Genomic DNA, 16,602 nt, shown 5'->3' on the forward strand with positions numbered 1-16,602 from the left:
CGGGTTAGGGGATGGGCCTGCCCTGAGCCCACAGCCCCTCCGAGCCCGGCGCCCGCCCGGGGAGAGGGCACCCGGCTCACCCCCTGGCTGTAGGCCTCCCGGGCCTTGTCCACAAGCTCCTCCTGCTCCTCGACCTGGCCCTTCATCATCCAGAGCTTGGGGAAGTCCTCATAGTGCTTCAGGGCCTCCTCGCACAGCTCCTGCGCAGCCGCGATGTTCCCCAGCACCCACTCCAGCTTCACAGACTTCATGAACACCTGAGGGGTCAGATGGCCTCAGCCCGGCTCTGGTGCTGGGCCTGGGCTGGGCCAGCACCTTCCTGGCGCTCGCCTGACCGAGAGCTCGCCCCGAACGCTGTCTCGTATCTTTTGGGACAAGCTAGGGCTACACACATGACGGCGTTTTAAAGCCAAGAGTGAACAAATGAGCTCCGAGTACTGTGGCCTCAGGCAGGGTGCGTGGCGGGCGGGACGGCTCTGCTTACCCGGGCGGTGGGCGCGCTGCTCCGGGCCTTGGCCAGCAGCCTGCGGGCCCGCTCGTACTCGTTGTTCTCGGACTCCAGCTTCACAGCCGCCAGCCAGATCTCCTCGCTGTTGGGGTTAGCCTGCGGGCCAAGCACGCGGCATCAGCAGCGAGCAGGGCGAGGGCACCCTAATCAAAGGCAGCCCGCCTGGGAGCCAGACCGGGCCTCACTCTGCAGCAGGACGTCTAATCCAGGCATGTCCTGGGCTAACGGGGAACGGAGCAGAGTCCAGCCCCAGGACACCGACTTCCTCACAAACAGGCCAGCCTGTCTCACTGCCACAGACGTGCAGCCTCCATGGCACTGGGGCCGTGGTGCCAACCGCCACCCTCTGCCTGCTGACGCCGTCGCTCACGTCCCACCCGCGTGGATCCGCCCACCCAACCCTGCTCTTTCCCAAGCCTAGCAATGAGGAACTGGCCGTCCCAGTGTGTCAACGTGGATAGGATGGAAGGATGCCCGGGACATCATGGACGGCGCGGAGAGGGCTCCGGGGTCAGGACTGGGTCACGTACAACCCAGAGTCCAGCAGACACGTGGGTGGTGCCCTCCAGCCTCCTGAAAGCACAGCTAGCTGCTGGCCACACTCAGCCTGACCACGTCCCCAACCTGAGAAGCCCCCCCCCCCCACACCGGTGGCAGCTAAGGAGAAGAGGGGCAGGGACAGGCAGCACTGCCCAGGCAGTGGCGGGAGAGCGCCGGGACCACTGTGAGATGAGGAGTGTCCTCCACACTGGGCACCCAGACGACAGCTGAGAGCAGAAGGGAGACCCAAGCCCGGCCCCTGCACGTGTTTACTCAGGGAAGGACAGACTTTATTATGCCAGCCTGGGTGACAACACAGTGACGTAGACTCTCTAGTTTATAAAAAAGCATGCTGCAAACCACTGACTAACACCCCTGTTGTCATAAAGTATTAGGATGTTACACGTGACAATAAAAATCAGGTCCTAAGAAAAATGCACGGGGACTGCCCTGGTGGTCCAGTGGTTAAGACTCTGCGCTTCCAACGCAGGGGATGCGGGTTCGCTCCCTGGTCAGGAAACTAAGATCCCACATGCCATGTGGCGCAGCCAAAAAAGAAAAAGAAAAAAAAAACAAAACACTAAAAAAGGGCAAGAGAAATGCACAGCTCACGGCATCAGCCACAGTGAGCCCGGCCAGGCGCGGCCGTCTGACCTCAACTCCACCCGCCGACGGGCCTGGGCAGCGCCACGTGGCCCACGTGGGACCCCAGTGCAAGCACCTATGCTCCGGCACGGGGCACAGGCCTTCCTCGGGCGGGGACTGGACACCCTAATGTTCACGTAGGAAAGTGGCTGTCGCCGTGCCCTCGTGTGGGGACACGGTGCTCCGGCTGCTGCCCTGTCCGTCCCGTCTCCCTGAGTCTGTGTTGTGGAACACTTAGCCCGAGGTCAGACTGAGTGGCGGCAAATGAGAGGTAGGTGTCCATCGTCTGGGCCATTTTTCCTCCTCTCAGGGCCCCTCAGGGCCCCACTGCCCACAGAGCAGCCCAAGTCCCACGCGGCCTGACCATGCTCGGCCCCTCTAGGGTCAGCTCCTGTCGACGAGGGGGCGGGGCTTGAGGAGGGCACGGGACCCTGGAGCCCTCGGGCCAAGGCCCACCCCTCACCCACCTGGAAGGCCAGAGCCAGGATGCTCCTCGCGGCGGGCACGTCCCCGGCCAGCCACTTGGACTTGGCGCCCATGAGCCACAGCACCTCTGCTTTGGGACAGTGGGCCACGGCCCGCTGCAGCAGGGCCTCCAGGGACTCCCTGAAAGACAGGGGCTGGTCACCACCAGAAAATGCAGGTCGCTCTCAGCCAAGCCGCGGGCACTGAAAAGACAGTTAGCGCTTCAAAGTTGCACGCTGTCAATGATTTACCAGACTTTTACGATGGGGAGCGAGTGGGGAAATCTTTTCTCTCCATAAAGGCTCGAAAGTCAGCTACGGAGGAGGGTGCCACAAAGCAAAGCATTGTTCACACAGCAGAGCCCGATGGAGCCTCTCAAGAGGGCCTTTTACAGCCGTGTGTCCTGGAGGCGCGATAACCTTGCGGTCTGGGGCCGGGGGCCTTTTCATCTCCAACCACAGATCCGCCGATAAAGATTACGACCCGAGTCTACTCTCCGGCATCCAGAGAAACCGTCTTATTGGAAGCAAGTTATTTTAGGTCACCATCAAGCAAGAAGCCTGGGTTTCAGGTGTGAAGTCCCCAACCCCTGCACAGCCCACCACCCCTGTAATACCCCCGGCACAGACGACCTCCCCAGGGCTCAGCAGTAAGACCGAGGGAGCGCACAGAATCGTCTGCGTGGCATGAAGCTCGACACCGGAACCAACACCCCCAGGTCTGAAGCACTTGGCCCCCTCACCCGGCCAAGGACACCAGAGCCAGGGGAGGGGAACTGCCCCTGAACCCAGGGACCAAGACCCCCGGGAGCAGCCCTGCTCTAGACAGGACTGTCCGGGTGAACTTGTACAGGGGAACCGGCCGGGTCATTTCAAAATGTCCCCAGAGGAGTTAACTGCAAAACACACAGCAGCCGGTGGGACCGGGAACTTCAGCAGCAAAGCCCAAGACTGATCAATGAGACAAAAGAAAAGCAACAGGGGCTCCGTGCTCCCAGCTGCAGCCCAGGTGGGACCAGGAGGCCCGAGCAGAGAGGACGCAGCAGAGGACCCAGGCAGAGGCTGCCCACCTAACTGCAGACGTTGCAACATCTAATTTAATCAGAAGTTACAGCCAATAAGGCAGACACGAAACGTTTTTTCAATTAAAGAGGACAATTAAAGAAAACTGTCAAGGACCTCCTCGGAGCACAAAAACCAGCCCAAACCCAAACGCAGCTGAAATGAAAAACAGGCCTGCCGGGGCCCAGATGCCGCACCGCCCACGCTGCCGAAGCCAGAGCCCCACAGACGTGGGACTTCGGGCTCCAGCCCTGCCCCAGGGACCCCTCAAACCACCAGTGCCCCTGGCTCAGCTGCAGGCACTTGGGCAGACGGGCCCCGCAGTGCCTTGGCACTGTACGACAGCAGCAACGCTAGCACAGAAGGTGCCTGAAAGACAGCCCGGCTGAAAAGCCCAAGAGCTTCCGCCCCTCGCCGCAGGGGCTGGACCTCGAACAAGGCCCTGGCCCACCCGCGGGGACGAGAGGCCTAAAGCCGGCGCAGGGCGGCGGGCCTGCCACGTACCTGGTGCCGTGGTTCTTCTCAAAGTACGCGGCCCGCAGCCACACACTCTTCTTGCTGGGGAAGACCTGCAGGGCGTAGGCGTAGATGGCTCGGGCACACTCCAGGGCGCTGTGGGCTACACACTAGGGCAGAAAGAGGGCCATGAACAGGGCGGCTCAGCACCGACCCAGAACGGGTACCCCCTCTGTGACTCCTGACCCGAGCCCTGTAGGCCAGTTACAAAGACTCTGGGGCTTCCGTGGCCCCATGGGACCACACGACAGTCGCTCAGGGCCTGGGGGCTGGGCAGGCCAGCCCATCTCGGGGGGTGAGCCCTGGAGAGCCCCACGCTCGTGGGCACAAGGGCTTCCGCTCCTCCCGCAGCTCACAAAGCGCCCGAGGACAACTGCCTGCTCCAGCCCAAGTGAAGAGACGACAGAGAAGCGGAAGGAGGTCTGAAAGGGCTCCAGAGTTACTGCTCCCAGTCTGTCATCTGTCTGCAGGGTGATGCCCGCCGAGGCCCCCGTGTTCTCAAGGGCGATGAGGAAAGCAGGGGGAAGCACAGAGTTCAAGTCCACACTCAGAACTAAAAGGGCCCGACACCCAGAGGGAGCTGGGCTCTTCCCACGGCAGAGGCCGTGGCGCCTGCGAGGTCATTCCTCACACTTCCCTGTCTGAAACGTCATGTAACAAAAAGCCTTGAGGCCACGATGGTTGGCACTGGAGACTCTACTGCTCACGAGGCACCCGGGTCACACGTGTGACACCGCGCGAGTTCCATGCAGACAGCGGCCACGGCCTGCATCCAGGGACTGGAGGGGCAGGAGAGTGCCCACACGAACAAGGGAGAAAGAAAAGCTCTGCCCTGCAGGAGTCCAGCTGATCAACTCTTGTCAAACGCAGAAGCCACGGTATCTAGAAAACCAGCACCTGCCAGATCCCACAGTAATAACTGACAGGAGCCAAAACCATCCTTAATGGACCCGCAAACTCGTAGGTCAAAGTTTGGAGAGCAATGGCATGTTTACACAGTCTCGGTGTCTTCCCACGAAATACTCACTAGTTACAAAGGGCCACAGCAGCCTTCCAGGGGAGGGGCCTGGCGGGCACCGCCTGAGCTGCTCAGAGGATGTGCCCCCACCGACCCAGAAGGACAGACTCCTACGAAGATCAGAGCCCGGCCGCGAGGACACAGCATGGACACCAAACCAAGGGGCCTGTACCCTCAGAAAAGTCACACTCATGAAAAACGACAGACCAAAGCCCTCCCCCGAACTCTCGGGGCCACGGAGACCTGTGGATATGACCCTGGGCAGCTCCTCAACCAGAACACAGTTGGGTTTTTCCTTTTGCCAGAAGGCACTCAGTGAGCCAGCTGGTGAAATGTGAGTAAGGCCTCAGATTACATCGTAGTCCTACATCAGCACTGATCTCCTGAGCTTGACAGCTATGCTGTGGTTGCGTAAGAGAAGGTCCCCTTTTAAAGAAACACACACTGAAACGTTTAGAGGGAAAGGGCCACCACATGTGCAATGTACTCTCAAACAGTTCAGGGAAAATAAGGGGCATGTGTGTGCAAGCGTGGGCACGAGTGGAGAACACAAAAGCAAACGTGGTGAAATGGGTAAATCTGGGGGCATCTAAGTGTAGGGTGTAAAAGAATTCCTCTTACAGTTTTGCAACTTTTCTGTAAGTCTAAAGTTATTTTTAAATCAAAGGCTATTGGGCTTCCCTGGTGGCGCGGTGGTTAAGAATCCGCCTGCCAATGCAGTGGACACGGGTTTGAGCCCTGGTCTGGGAAGATCCCGCATGCCGCGGAGTAACTAAGCCCGTGCGCCACAACTACTGAGCCTGCGAGCCACAACTACTGAACCCATGTGCCACAACTACTGAGCCCGTGCTCCGCAACGAGAGGCCACTGCAGTGAGAAGCCCGCGCACCGCAACGAAGAGTAGCCCCGCTCACCGCAACCAGAGAAAAGCCCGTGCGCAGCAACGAAGATCCAACACAGCGGGCGGGGGGGGCGGGGAAGAGGCTATTAAAAAGAGAGGGCCACATTTAAGGTATTAAAAGCTTCCAATGTTTTTATTGATCTTGAACTCATCATCTCTTCTCTGGAACACCCCTCCAAGGAAATCATTTCAGAGGGGACAAGAGCTTCATGTGCAAATGTTTTCTGAAGCGCAGGTTACAGCAAAGACCAGAGGTAGGGACGGTCCAGAGGTCAGGGGTGAACAGCTGGGAAGGTTTGGGAGATGGATTCCAGGTCCAGCTTAGCAAGCGCTCAAATTCTAGCTCTGCAGCAGACTAACAGAAAACTGTACTCCTTACAGTTGCAACTTACGTTTAAAAATCAGGGACTTCCCTGGTGGCACAGTGATTAAGAATCCGCCTGCCAATGCAGGGGACACGTGTTCGAGCCCTGGCACAGGAAGATCCCATGGACCGTGGAGCAACTAAGCCCACGTGCCACAACTACTGAGCCTGCGCTCTAGAGCCCGCGCGACACAACTACTGAGCCTGCACTCTATAGAGCCCGCGAGCCACAATTACTGAGCCTGTGCTCCACAACAAGAGAAGCCACTGCAATGAGAAGCCCGCACACCCCAACAAAGAGCAGCCCCCACTCGCTGCAACTAGAGAAAGCCTGCATGCAACAACGAAGACCCAACGCAGCCAAAAATGAATTAAGTAAATAAATAAATAAAATAAGATAAAACCCAGCAGATCAGAAAGATTCCCAAAGCAGAGCAGCTCCCCACAAACACAGACTCCAGGCCCACGCGGCCACACTCACGCTGTCAGCATCTTCCATCCACGTGTGCTTCCGGTCTTCCTCCTCAATGCCAATCCCGATCACGGCACGCATGACCGCCTGGCAGGTGGCCACACTCCCAGCCTTGTCACACTCCTCGGCATCCTGAAAGAGGGACACAGAACTGAACTTGCCACCCAGAGCTGCAGAAGCCTGACATGTGGACGCAGTGCCCGGACGGAGCGGGCTGCAGGTGGTGAGCTCCAAGGGTTCTGACGCCCTCGTGGCCCTGCCACGGCCCGCTGACTGTGCTCACCCTTCCCTAACATCCAGCAGGTGAGTACTCCACAAATCCCTGACCTACCCACTTAACAGACATTGCATAAGCACCTACTGTGTACAAAGTACTAGAGTAGGCAACTCAGTGGCCATAAGGGGTTGCTATGCAAAGACAGTTCCAAAGCACTTGGGGGTAAAAGATGAGGTCACTCACACTCGTACTGTCGGCCTGGGATCCAGATTTGAAATGGACAAAAGGAAGAACCACTCTAACCCAAAGAGGCAGACCTGACTGGGGGAAGGAGCCCGGCACACGGAAGGTGAGACAGAAACCTGGGGAGGGACCAGCCACCGGGCGTTCCGGCAGGCAGGGGGCCCGGGCTGACCAGCAGAAGAGCACTGGACTTCAGGACAGCAGCTCTCAGGACAGGCAGAGAGAAGACCGTCGTGGTTCCAGAGACGAGACACCGAGTGCCACTGAAGCCTCCTGCACAGCCGGTGGGAAGGACTAGCAATGCAGAGAGGGACGCGCGTTTACACATGTCAGACCGACGACGTCGAAGTGTGCGGGCAAAGGTGGGGACAGAGGTACACGCGTGCGGCTGAGGATGGACACAGCGACGACCTCTACCGCGGGCAGCTTCAAGCTCCCTGTCAAAACAAAACTCACACAGGCTGACCCAGCAACGCCTTTTAAGGAACATACTCCCAGTCGTTCAAAACGACGGATGCGCCAGGACGCTTCTGTAGTGCTGTCTGCAACAGCTGAAGGAGTAGGAAGCACCCCGCCGATGCCATCACCCAGAGACTCCAGGCTGGCTGGACGCGCCGAGCCTGGCTTCCCTGGCTGTGAGAGGAGCACAGCACAGCAGCCCTGGCCTGAGCCCCTCGGGCATGGTAATAAGCATCAGAAAGGCATCCCAGGCAGAGGAGAGCCAAGGGCAAAGGCTCAGGAGAGGGCACAGGCTGACCCACAGCCAAGGGGCAGAGCTCAGCGCCCCAGAAGAGCACGGAGGGCAGAGCACGCAGCACCAGGTATGGGAGAGGAGAGCCACACAAGGAGACAGCCCCGGGTACCCACTCTACAGAGGGGCCCCCCGTGCTCTCCACTGAGCACAACCCAGCACGGGCGGGCTGAAAAAACCATCCAAAAGGATCAGTGGGAGTGGTCCTCGGAGCACAGCTGGGTCCAGGAACAGCGCCTGTTCCCACTGGCCAGAGCGGAGACCCCCAGGAGATACATGGCACTGAGCACAACACCCAGAGGTCACCTCCACAGGAGACTGAGTCCCAAACTGCCCCACACCCAGCAAGTGTCGAGGCAAGACCCACGGGGTCAGAACGTTTCCAATAACAGAACCACACTCAACATCGAAGCCCAGAACGCTCACGGCGGCCCAAAAGCATCTGGCACCCAACAAGGGAAAAGGCACAGCGCCCACAGCAAAGCAAACGCTATGAGGCATGCAAGGCAACCGGGCAGGACGGTTCATGATGAAGATACTCAGTGTCTACCAAAGTCAACCCCAAAGGGACCCAGTGTTAGAAGGAGCAGACAAGGGCACTAAGACTATTATGATAATCACGGTCCACGTGTTCGAGTGTTATATGGCAACATGAAAGACGTGATAGAAGGTTTTTAAAAAGATCAAAATTCCTAGAAGTAAAAACTGCCAAGATCTAAGATGAAAAATGTCCTCGATGACATGAACAGCAGATTAGACGTTACAGAAGATTAGCGAAACCTGAGGACAAAGCAACAGAAGTTATCCAAGACGAAACTGAGAGAAAAAAGAGTATCTCTGTAACCGACCAGAGCAGAGGGCGTATGAGCTCACACCACACCCACAGGAAAGACTAGACGTCCCCCAGCTCCATGACCAGAGGTGGGGGCCTCACCACTGCTCTTCTAGCCGGGCAGGCAGACGGGAAATAAAAGGCACCGTGCCGGAAAAGAGCAAGTAAAACTGTATTTACAGACGGTACAATCCCATACATAAAAGATCCTGAAGAAGCTGCTGAAACTATCGCAATTTGATAAATGATTTCAGCAAGGTCACAGGACATAAGATCAATATTTCAAAATCAATTGTATTACTACATACTAACAACGGACAACCTAAAAATGAAAACAAGCAAAAATTCTATTTACGACAGCATCAAAAATAAAAAAGTACTTTAGATTACATAAAATAAGTGTGATATTAGTACACTAGAACATTACTCAAAAAATTTTTTAAAAAACGAAATAAATGGGGCTTCCCTGGTGGCGCAGTGGTTGAGGGTCCGCCTGCCGATGCAGGGGACGCGGGTTCGTGCCCCGGTCCGGGAAGATCCCACATGCCGCGGAGCGGCTGGGCCCGTGAGCCGTGGCCGCTGAGCCTGCGCGTCCGGAACCTGTGCTCCGCAACGGGAGAGGCCACAACAGTGAGAGGCCCGCGTACCGCAAAAAAAAAAAAAAAACCCTAAATAACTGGAAAGACACCCCACGTTCACTGACTGGAAGAGTTACTACTGTTAGGATGGCAACAGTCCACCCAGGTGATCTGTTCTATCAAAGCCCAGCTGGCTGTTTTGTAGGATCTGACAAGTTGACCCTAAAATTCATATGAAAACACAAAGAACCAGGCACAGCCGAAACAATCTGTGAAGAGCAAAGCCGCCTCCTTTCAAGGCCACAGGAAGCAGCACAGTGTGGTGCTGGCACAAACCCAGACATACAGCCTGACGGAGCAGGACTGAGATTCCAGAAGTAAACCTTTACATTTATGACCAGCTGGTTCTCCACAGCACGGCCAGGACTACTCAACAGGGGAAGATCTAGTGGCGCTGGGACAACGGGACACGCACTTGTAAAAGCGTGAAGTTCAACTCTTTTAAGGCAAATGGGTCACAGACCTAAATGTAAGCACTAAAAAATAAAAATCTTAAAAAACACAGGAGTAATCTTCATAACCTCAGGTTAGGGAAGGTTTCTTTGATATGATCCCTAAAGCATGAGTAACAAAAGAAATAAATAAATTGGACTATATCGAAAACATTTGTGCTCTAAGCAATACAATTACCTGACAAATGACTTGTATACAAAATATATACACAAAATCCTTACAACTCAATGACAAAATAGATAATAAACAATAAAAAGATAAATAACCCACTATATTAAAACCCACTGAATTACCCACTTTAAATGGGTAAATTTTGTGGACAGTTAATTATAGCGTAACAAACTGTTAAAAAATGAAACAGAAAGAATAACTTAAAAAATGAATAGATCACCATGAGCTGGAAGACAGCTTCAAGTAGCCTAATGAGCAGGTAATTGTGCCTGAAAGAGAATGAGTTGAAGAAACAGGGGACACAAATTCTCCAAATCCGATAAAATCTATAAATCCACAGATCCAAGATCCTGAACGAACTCTGCACACAAGAAACGTGGAAACCACCAAGCCAGATGACAACCAACCTGCTCAAAACCCACGATACAGAAAAACATCTTAAAAGCAGACAGAAATCTTTTAATTTAGAAATTAAAAAAATTTTTAATTTAATTTTAAAAAAAAGTACGTACAGAGGAGCAAAGATGACAGCAGGTGTCTCGCTGGGAACAACCTAGGCAGGAACAGTGTCTTTAAAACACTGAAAGAAAAAACTGTCAACCTAGAATTCTACACCCAGAGGAAATATCTTTCAAAAGCAGGGAAGAAATAAAGACTGTTTCCAGACATTTAAAAACTGGAAGAACTGACCATCAGGCCTGCACTGAAAGAAATGTTCAAAAAAGTCCGTCAGGCAGAAGGAAGATGACACCAGCTGGAAACCAGGATCCACACAAAGGAATGAGAATGTCAAAAATGGTGAAACAACACTAAATAAATAAAGGAGCTGAATCTAGATGGTTCGATTTTAGAGATACACATGAGGCCTTGCACCTGAGATTTTAAAACATTGCCCAAACACAGGAAGGGAAGAGAACAGAGGTACTGATCCATCGCCACCTCCTCGGGAGGAAGGTGATGCTGGAGCAGCTCCGGTGCACCGGCTGGAGCCACTGGGAGGCGGGCAAGCAGCACCGCGGCGGCAGGGGCGCGAGAAGGGAGGCGGCACAGGGCTGAGGCCGCCTTCCGAGGCTGAGGGCGGTGGGTGAAGCAAAGGGGCAGGACGAGGCAGGAGAGGGCAGCTGTAGCCTGGCGGCGGGTTAGAGTGCTTTCAAAGACCTCGCTGGCCACGATCTACAGAAGTTAAAGACGGGGACCTGAGAGACAGAAGCTCTAAGGCTCACTCTCCTTTAAATCGGGACACTTAAAATCTTTAAATCTCCAAGCATCGGAACACTGAAGTTTCCCCCTAGATGCACTCAGGCTTGCACCTCCATAAACAGCCACGAGGTGATCACATAAGGAGAAGCCACTCCTGTGCCTGCTGTGCCTGCCAGCGTGAGGACGGGCCTCTCAGGGGCCACCCCGATGTCCCCACCCTCCAAGGGACTCTGACGAGCAGGAGGGCGTCCGTGTTTAAAGTGGACACCGTGGCACCTGCCAACCTCACCTGGATCCACTGCTCGCGGTTGATCTCCACGCCGTTGGCCCGCAGGGAGGTGATGGCCCGGTCGATGATCTTCTCCACCATCTGCGTGTTCCCATTGGCCTCCTCCAGCTTGGCGGCCGTGATCCAGATGTGCCGGTCCGTAGGGATGTTCTCCCGGGCCTTATTTAAGACCTTGCGGGCATTTTCGTAGGTCTCTAGCCTGGCCAGGGCGAGCCAGAGCTGCACGGAGAGACCCGCCAGGTCAGGTGGACCCTCCACAGGCCACAGCCCTTGCACAAAATCCTCTGTACAAGTTTTCAAGGACCATTTTAAACAGGGTGCAGGAACGTGTGCGGCGGCATTTTCTGCCTCATCTGAAAGCTGTTTGGTTATGCTTCTGACTTACTTAGTGATGTGGTTAACATGAATAGTTGACGGGTTCTCAGCCCCGCGTTCCAAACACTGGTTAAAGGTACATGGCATTAGGACAGAAGGTGAGCAGGGTGTGACTGTCACCTTCGCAAACTGAAAGGACACGGTGTTCAGCTGTCTGGAGTTCTCACACCACAGGTTTCGATTATGCAACAGTTTATCACCAAAAATGTGTATGGGCTCTATTTATTTTTATGTAAATAAATGAAGATTAATTTTGTTTGGAGAATTTCACAACACCCCTTAGGATAATTAAAGACAGACTGGACATCATGAAATCAAGACTAAAAGTCACTTCACAAAACGCTGTGAACAAGAAAATTTAAAACTAAAGAAATCCAAGTAGCTCTGGGGCACAGCCAACCTCCCGCTGGGCCGGCAGAAAGACATACCAGTCTTTTCTGTCACCCTCCAGGTCCCACTGGCAAACTCCGAGCTGAACTAGGAGGCCGGGCCCTGAAGCAGAGAGCTCCGCGCGGAGCTCCCATGGGGTCGGGGCCGAGCTAGATTCTGCTCTGCGGTTCCTGCAGGAGCATATGGTCACTGTGCCGCCTGGCGCTGGACCTCAGTGAGCTCAAGGCCCAGCTGACACCTTCTGCAGACTGACCTCGGGCCCAGGCCTCTGCAGGGCGGGGACTCACCTCCACGCTGGTGGGGCAGCACTCCACGGCGCGGCTAAGCATGATTCTAGCATCTTCGGGCTCTTCCAGCTCCACGGCCGCCTTCCACAAGCGAACTGAGTTTGGAACGTGCTCAAGGGCTGGGAAAGGTCAAATAAGAAACCAGATCACAGAAAAACGGAAGTGAAAGCAAGATACTGTGTCACAGAGGATGCTGCTGCCAGCAAGTCCAGATGGTCTCTGCCCTGGGTGACAGGCCGGGACTTCACATGGGTCCCACAGGTCTGGACAGACACCAAAGAGACCAGTGCAGACGTCCCGAATCAGCAAGCAAGGGTGGCAGAGAAGGCTGTGCATCGTCTCACACCCACTCACACTTGAAAATCAACATGAGAAAATGAGGCAGCGCAGACCAGGCACCCGCTGCCCAGGAGGGCCAGCCGAGTAGGCCGCGTGTGAGTGAGTGTGCGGAAGTCACGGGGACACAAAGCACCAACGACTCTGGGATCCGCATCTGCCCAGGACGGCAGAGCGAGGGCTCCTCCCTGGACCCCAAGGAGCACGAGCGCAAAGGCACCAGGTGCTGCACCACACCGGCAGCCTCGGGGCCTCAGTTCACACGAGTGACAGCAGGAAAGGGGGACCAGCTCCCAGGAGAAGCTATGACATCCTGCAGTCCGGAAACCCCCAAACCTCTGTTTAAGCAGCAGAGCCCTTCCTTCAGATGCAATTTACTGAAAAAGCCAAAACACTGGGCAGCTGAACACAGAGCCCTGCAGCAGGCGGACTAGGGAGGCTGAGGCAAGGTCTCCAGTCAGCCCCCGGCAGGAGTGACGGTGACTAAGAGCTGATGGAGGCAGGAAACCAGAACAGCCCAAAGGAGATCTTCTTTCTAGAAAACACGGGCCAAGCTTGCGGGAAACAGCCCTAAGATTCAATGGTGCAGAATCTGCGGCCTCACCAAGTCTCTCGCGTTCCTCCCTTCAGCAGAAGCAGCCCCTCCCACCTCTGGGAGACGGGCTTCCCTCCTTTATAGGCCCTGTAAAAACGGGGCACCCCCTCCCCTTTATAGGCCCTTGAAAACGGGGTGCCCCTCCTCTCCTATGGCCAAACCAGATGGCAGTGGCTCCGGGTCACCGCACTCCACGCCAGTCCCTCCCCGGCTGGTGAGCAGGAAGCAGCACGTGCCCGAGATGCTTAAGACCAGTGGGCCAGAGGTGGGGAGACATACCCCACGAACCCCAGGGGCCCACCCCCAGTGAGTTTCAAAGGTTCCCATGGTCCAGGGCTCATGGGGACCTCCCCTCTATGACAAAAAACACGCTGCCACTCCGGAACCACCTGCCTTGGAAGACGATGCCCCAGCCTGCGGCCCAGAGCTCTGCAAGGACCACAGCGCCACCAGCCTGCAAAAGAGGTGCAGCCAAGGGCTTGCCCCCCCCCGCCCCCCGCCGGCTTCCCTGGCCTGACCACACCTGTCACTCAGCCCAGCGCCGACAGGGCGCCAGCTGCGGGACCCCCGCAGGACACACGCGGTGACAGCAGTGCTTCTCGCTCGACCAGGACCCCCGGGGCAGGCACGTGGCCGCGGGCTGCATGTCGTCATCCCTGGGGGAGCCTGGTCCCTGTCCCCACGAGTTTGAACTCAGCTGTCTAGAGGTCTCATCCCGAGGGATGATGTGTCCACCAAGGCCTGTGGCCATGGTTCTCCTGCACTGGAGGCTGAGGCTGACCCAGTTCTCTGGCCTCCACGTGTTGCCAGACCAGCCCCGGCTGGCGAGGTGACCCCTGACCCCCACGGTGAGACCCGTCTGCTACCATGTGCGGGAGGAGAGACCTCAACCACAGCCCAGAGCGGCGTCCTGAGGCCTGGCTGAGCAGTCCCGCCTCCGGAGTGACAGTCACCAGGAAGCACAGCAGCCCGAGAAAGCCAAGACCACCGAGGGAACAGCCCCTCAGCAGTGATGTCAGATAAGAAGGCCTGCGGGGGCCCACCCCGCCCTGCCTGCCCCCTCCCCCTGGTCACACTCCACGCCAGTGGCCATGGGGTCATTAACTTCACCCCGCGATGGGCATGAGGCCCAAGACGGTCCCCACTTTTCGGGAGAGACTGGGAACTCCTCTGTTGGCATTTCATCAATAGCCCACAGGACCAGAGCTGAAGCCAACCACTGCTGACGAGTCCAGATCTCACCAAGGTGCTCCCCAGAGACCATCCACCGCGCCAGATCAAGGCTACCTCCAAGAGTTGTGGCCAGCCGGGGTGGAAGGGCCGGCCCGGTCAGGAACGGAGCAGTCTGAACTAGACAGCCTGCGATCAGAGGCCAATGCACTCTCTGGCCCTTGGCCCCAAGGTGGTGACACACGGCGCCATCCTGTACTCACTTTATGGACCAGAGCACGCTGGCTGGGGACAGAGCCACTCCACTGCTCCAGGCCTGCACGATTAGCAGAGGAACACGGTGCTTGACACCTTCATCGTGAGCGAAGCCCACAGGAAGCAGCCCCGCAGCCTGGTCCCCGGAGCGCAGCGCTCGCAGGCCCACAGGGGCCCCTACAGATGACAGCACGCAGACTGAGGCCAAGCACCCACGCCACGTCACCCAGCCTCCTAAGGCCTCACGTCTCAAGTAGCATGTAAAGCTCAAGTTCTCCCATCAAAGGACCACGATGTCAGCTGCACCAGCTGGGACCCAGAGCTCAAGCAGAACCTGAGAGCTGGCACGGAGTCCTCCCCAGTCACTGATGGAAGTAACTGTCACTGGTTTCCAAATATCAGATCCTTCCAGCAGTAGCTGTCAGGTTCACCAAGAGCTAAAGGAGGCATCGCCAGCTGTGCCCCAGGCACCTAGAGAAAGAGCACTGTTTTTGGAAACACTCTAAGGATGGGGAAGGCCAGGAACAGGGCCGGGGAGCAGGGTGGAGGCCAGCTGGGGCTTCACGCTCCCCCCACCTTCGCGCAGCCTGAAGGAAAGCACAGCCGGGAGGCCCAGGACGGCCTGGAAACCGATCACTCGACGCTCCCCTGGAGGCCCCCTTCCAGGCCTACTCCCCTCTCCAAATCTGAAGCCAACTGGAAATGAACCCAGGTAATCTGGGGGTGAACAGGGAGTGGCCACAAAGCCATTCTGACCATTCATCACACTGTGGCAGGGGAAATTCAGTAGAGCTTTCCTAAATAAATCGTGCTAATTACCCAGAGTTTAATGTGTTTGTCATCAGAGAACTATTTTCCTGGCTGAAAAGAGATGAGCTGATTTCTATAAACCAAAACAGGTGCTGACTTTCCGCCCCGGCCTCATTTTAAGTGTGGCAGGGCTGCAATAAGAAACCAGACCCGAGAGGAAAACACTGGAACACACACACATTCACACGCGGTCAGCGTCACACACAAGGTGGCCACCACCTGGCCTCTAACACACACAGAGAGTAGAGCGCCACAGGCCGCAGCCAGCAACCCCTGCACATCTAACATCACACGCCCCTGACGGTTCACGCAAACACACACCTTAGGAACAAGAGTTGGAAACTGCCCACTGCAAGCTGCCCTCAATTCCCCAAAACACACCTATTTCACCCACACTACAAATTCAAGGGGAACAAGCCGTCTGCACAGGCTTACTCCAGGTCAGCCCTCCGACCAGCTGGTGCTGAATCTGGAACAAAAGTCAAAAGCAGCATCTCGTCTACGGCTCCAGTGAAGGGAGCAAAGCTGTTCTTTTCTCACTTCTGCAACGATGAAAAGCAACTACCCACAAAAGCTCCATCTTGGCAGTGACTCCCAGGTGGACTCAGTTTCCCCGGCGTGCAGACCATTCAGCGTGCCACGAGCCAACGGCACACACACCAACACACTGCCCTGCAGGAGTTTCCCAAGATGGGAAGCAGTTCATTCACGTGCCACTCTAGTGCGATCACCGAGGCAGTTGAGACTCAGACCCGAGTGGCACCTTCTACCTGCTGCGGGCGGAAACGGGAAGGCTAGCGCCGCAAGGCCAGCTTCTAGTGGTTCCCTCGCCCTGCACACGGCACCTGCACACAGCATTCCACAGCGCCACAGAGCACCTGCCCTCACCCAAGGCCACACAGCAGGAGAAGGCAGCTCAGCCAGAAGCTTCCCTGACAGAGGCTCCAAGGGCAGAAGCAACCCAGGGCAGACGAAGGCCTGGAGAGCATCCCCCACTCTCTAAGCCCTCCCAGCAGAGCCCGAGCGAAGCAGCGGCGAGGCTGCTCCCCGAGCCGGCAACAGAGCTGCGGGGCTGCCCCCCACCTCCAGGTACACAGCCA

General features: G+C 56.3%; 1 protein-coding gene across 1 annotated transcript in view; it reads right to left on the bottom strand.

Moving 5' to 3' along the window:
- The window catches only part of PRPF6 (pre-mRNA processing factor 6), a 34,534-nt gene that overhangs the window by 6,211 nt on the left and 11,721 nt on the right, over positions 1 to 16,602 (bottom strand). Inside the window, exons 10-16 of the mRNA XM_079899076.1 lie at positions 12,337 to 12,455; positions 11,285 to 11,503; positions 6,500 to 6,622; positions 3,724 to 3,845; positions 2,161 to 2,299; positions 485 to 604; positions 81 to 257 (exon numbers count right to left, since the gene is read on the bottom strand). Coding sequence (XP_079755202.1) covers positions 81 to 257; positions 485 to 604; positions 2,161 to 2,299; positions 3,724 to 3,845; positions 6,500 to 6,622; positions 11,285 to 11,503; positions 12,337 to 12,455 — 1,019 coding nt within the window. The remainder of the gene's footprint in view (positions 1 to 80; positions 258 to 484; positions 605 to 2,160; positions 2,300 to 3,723; positions 3,846 to 6,499; positions 6,623 to 11,284; positions 11,504 to 12,336; positions 12,456 to 16,602) is intronic.

The sequence above is a fragment of the Stenella coeruleoalba genome (genome assembly GCF_951394435.1).
Source record: "Stenella coeruleoalba genome assembly, chromosome: 15".
NCBI classification, from domain to species: Eukaryota; Metazoa; Chordata; class Mammalia; order Artiodactyla; family Delphinidae; genus Stenella; species Stenella coeruleoalba.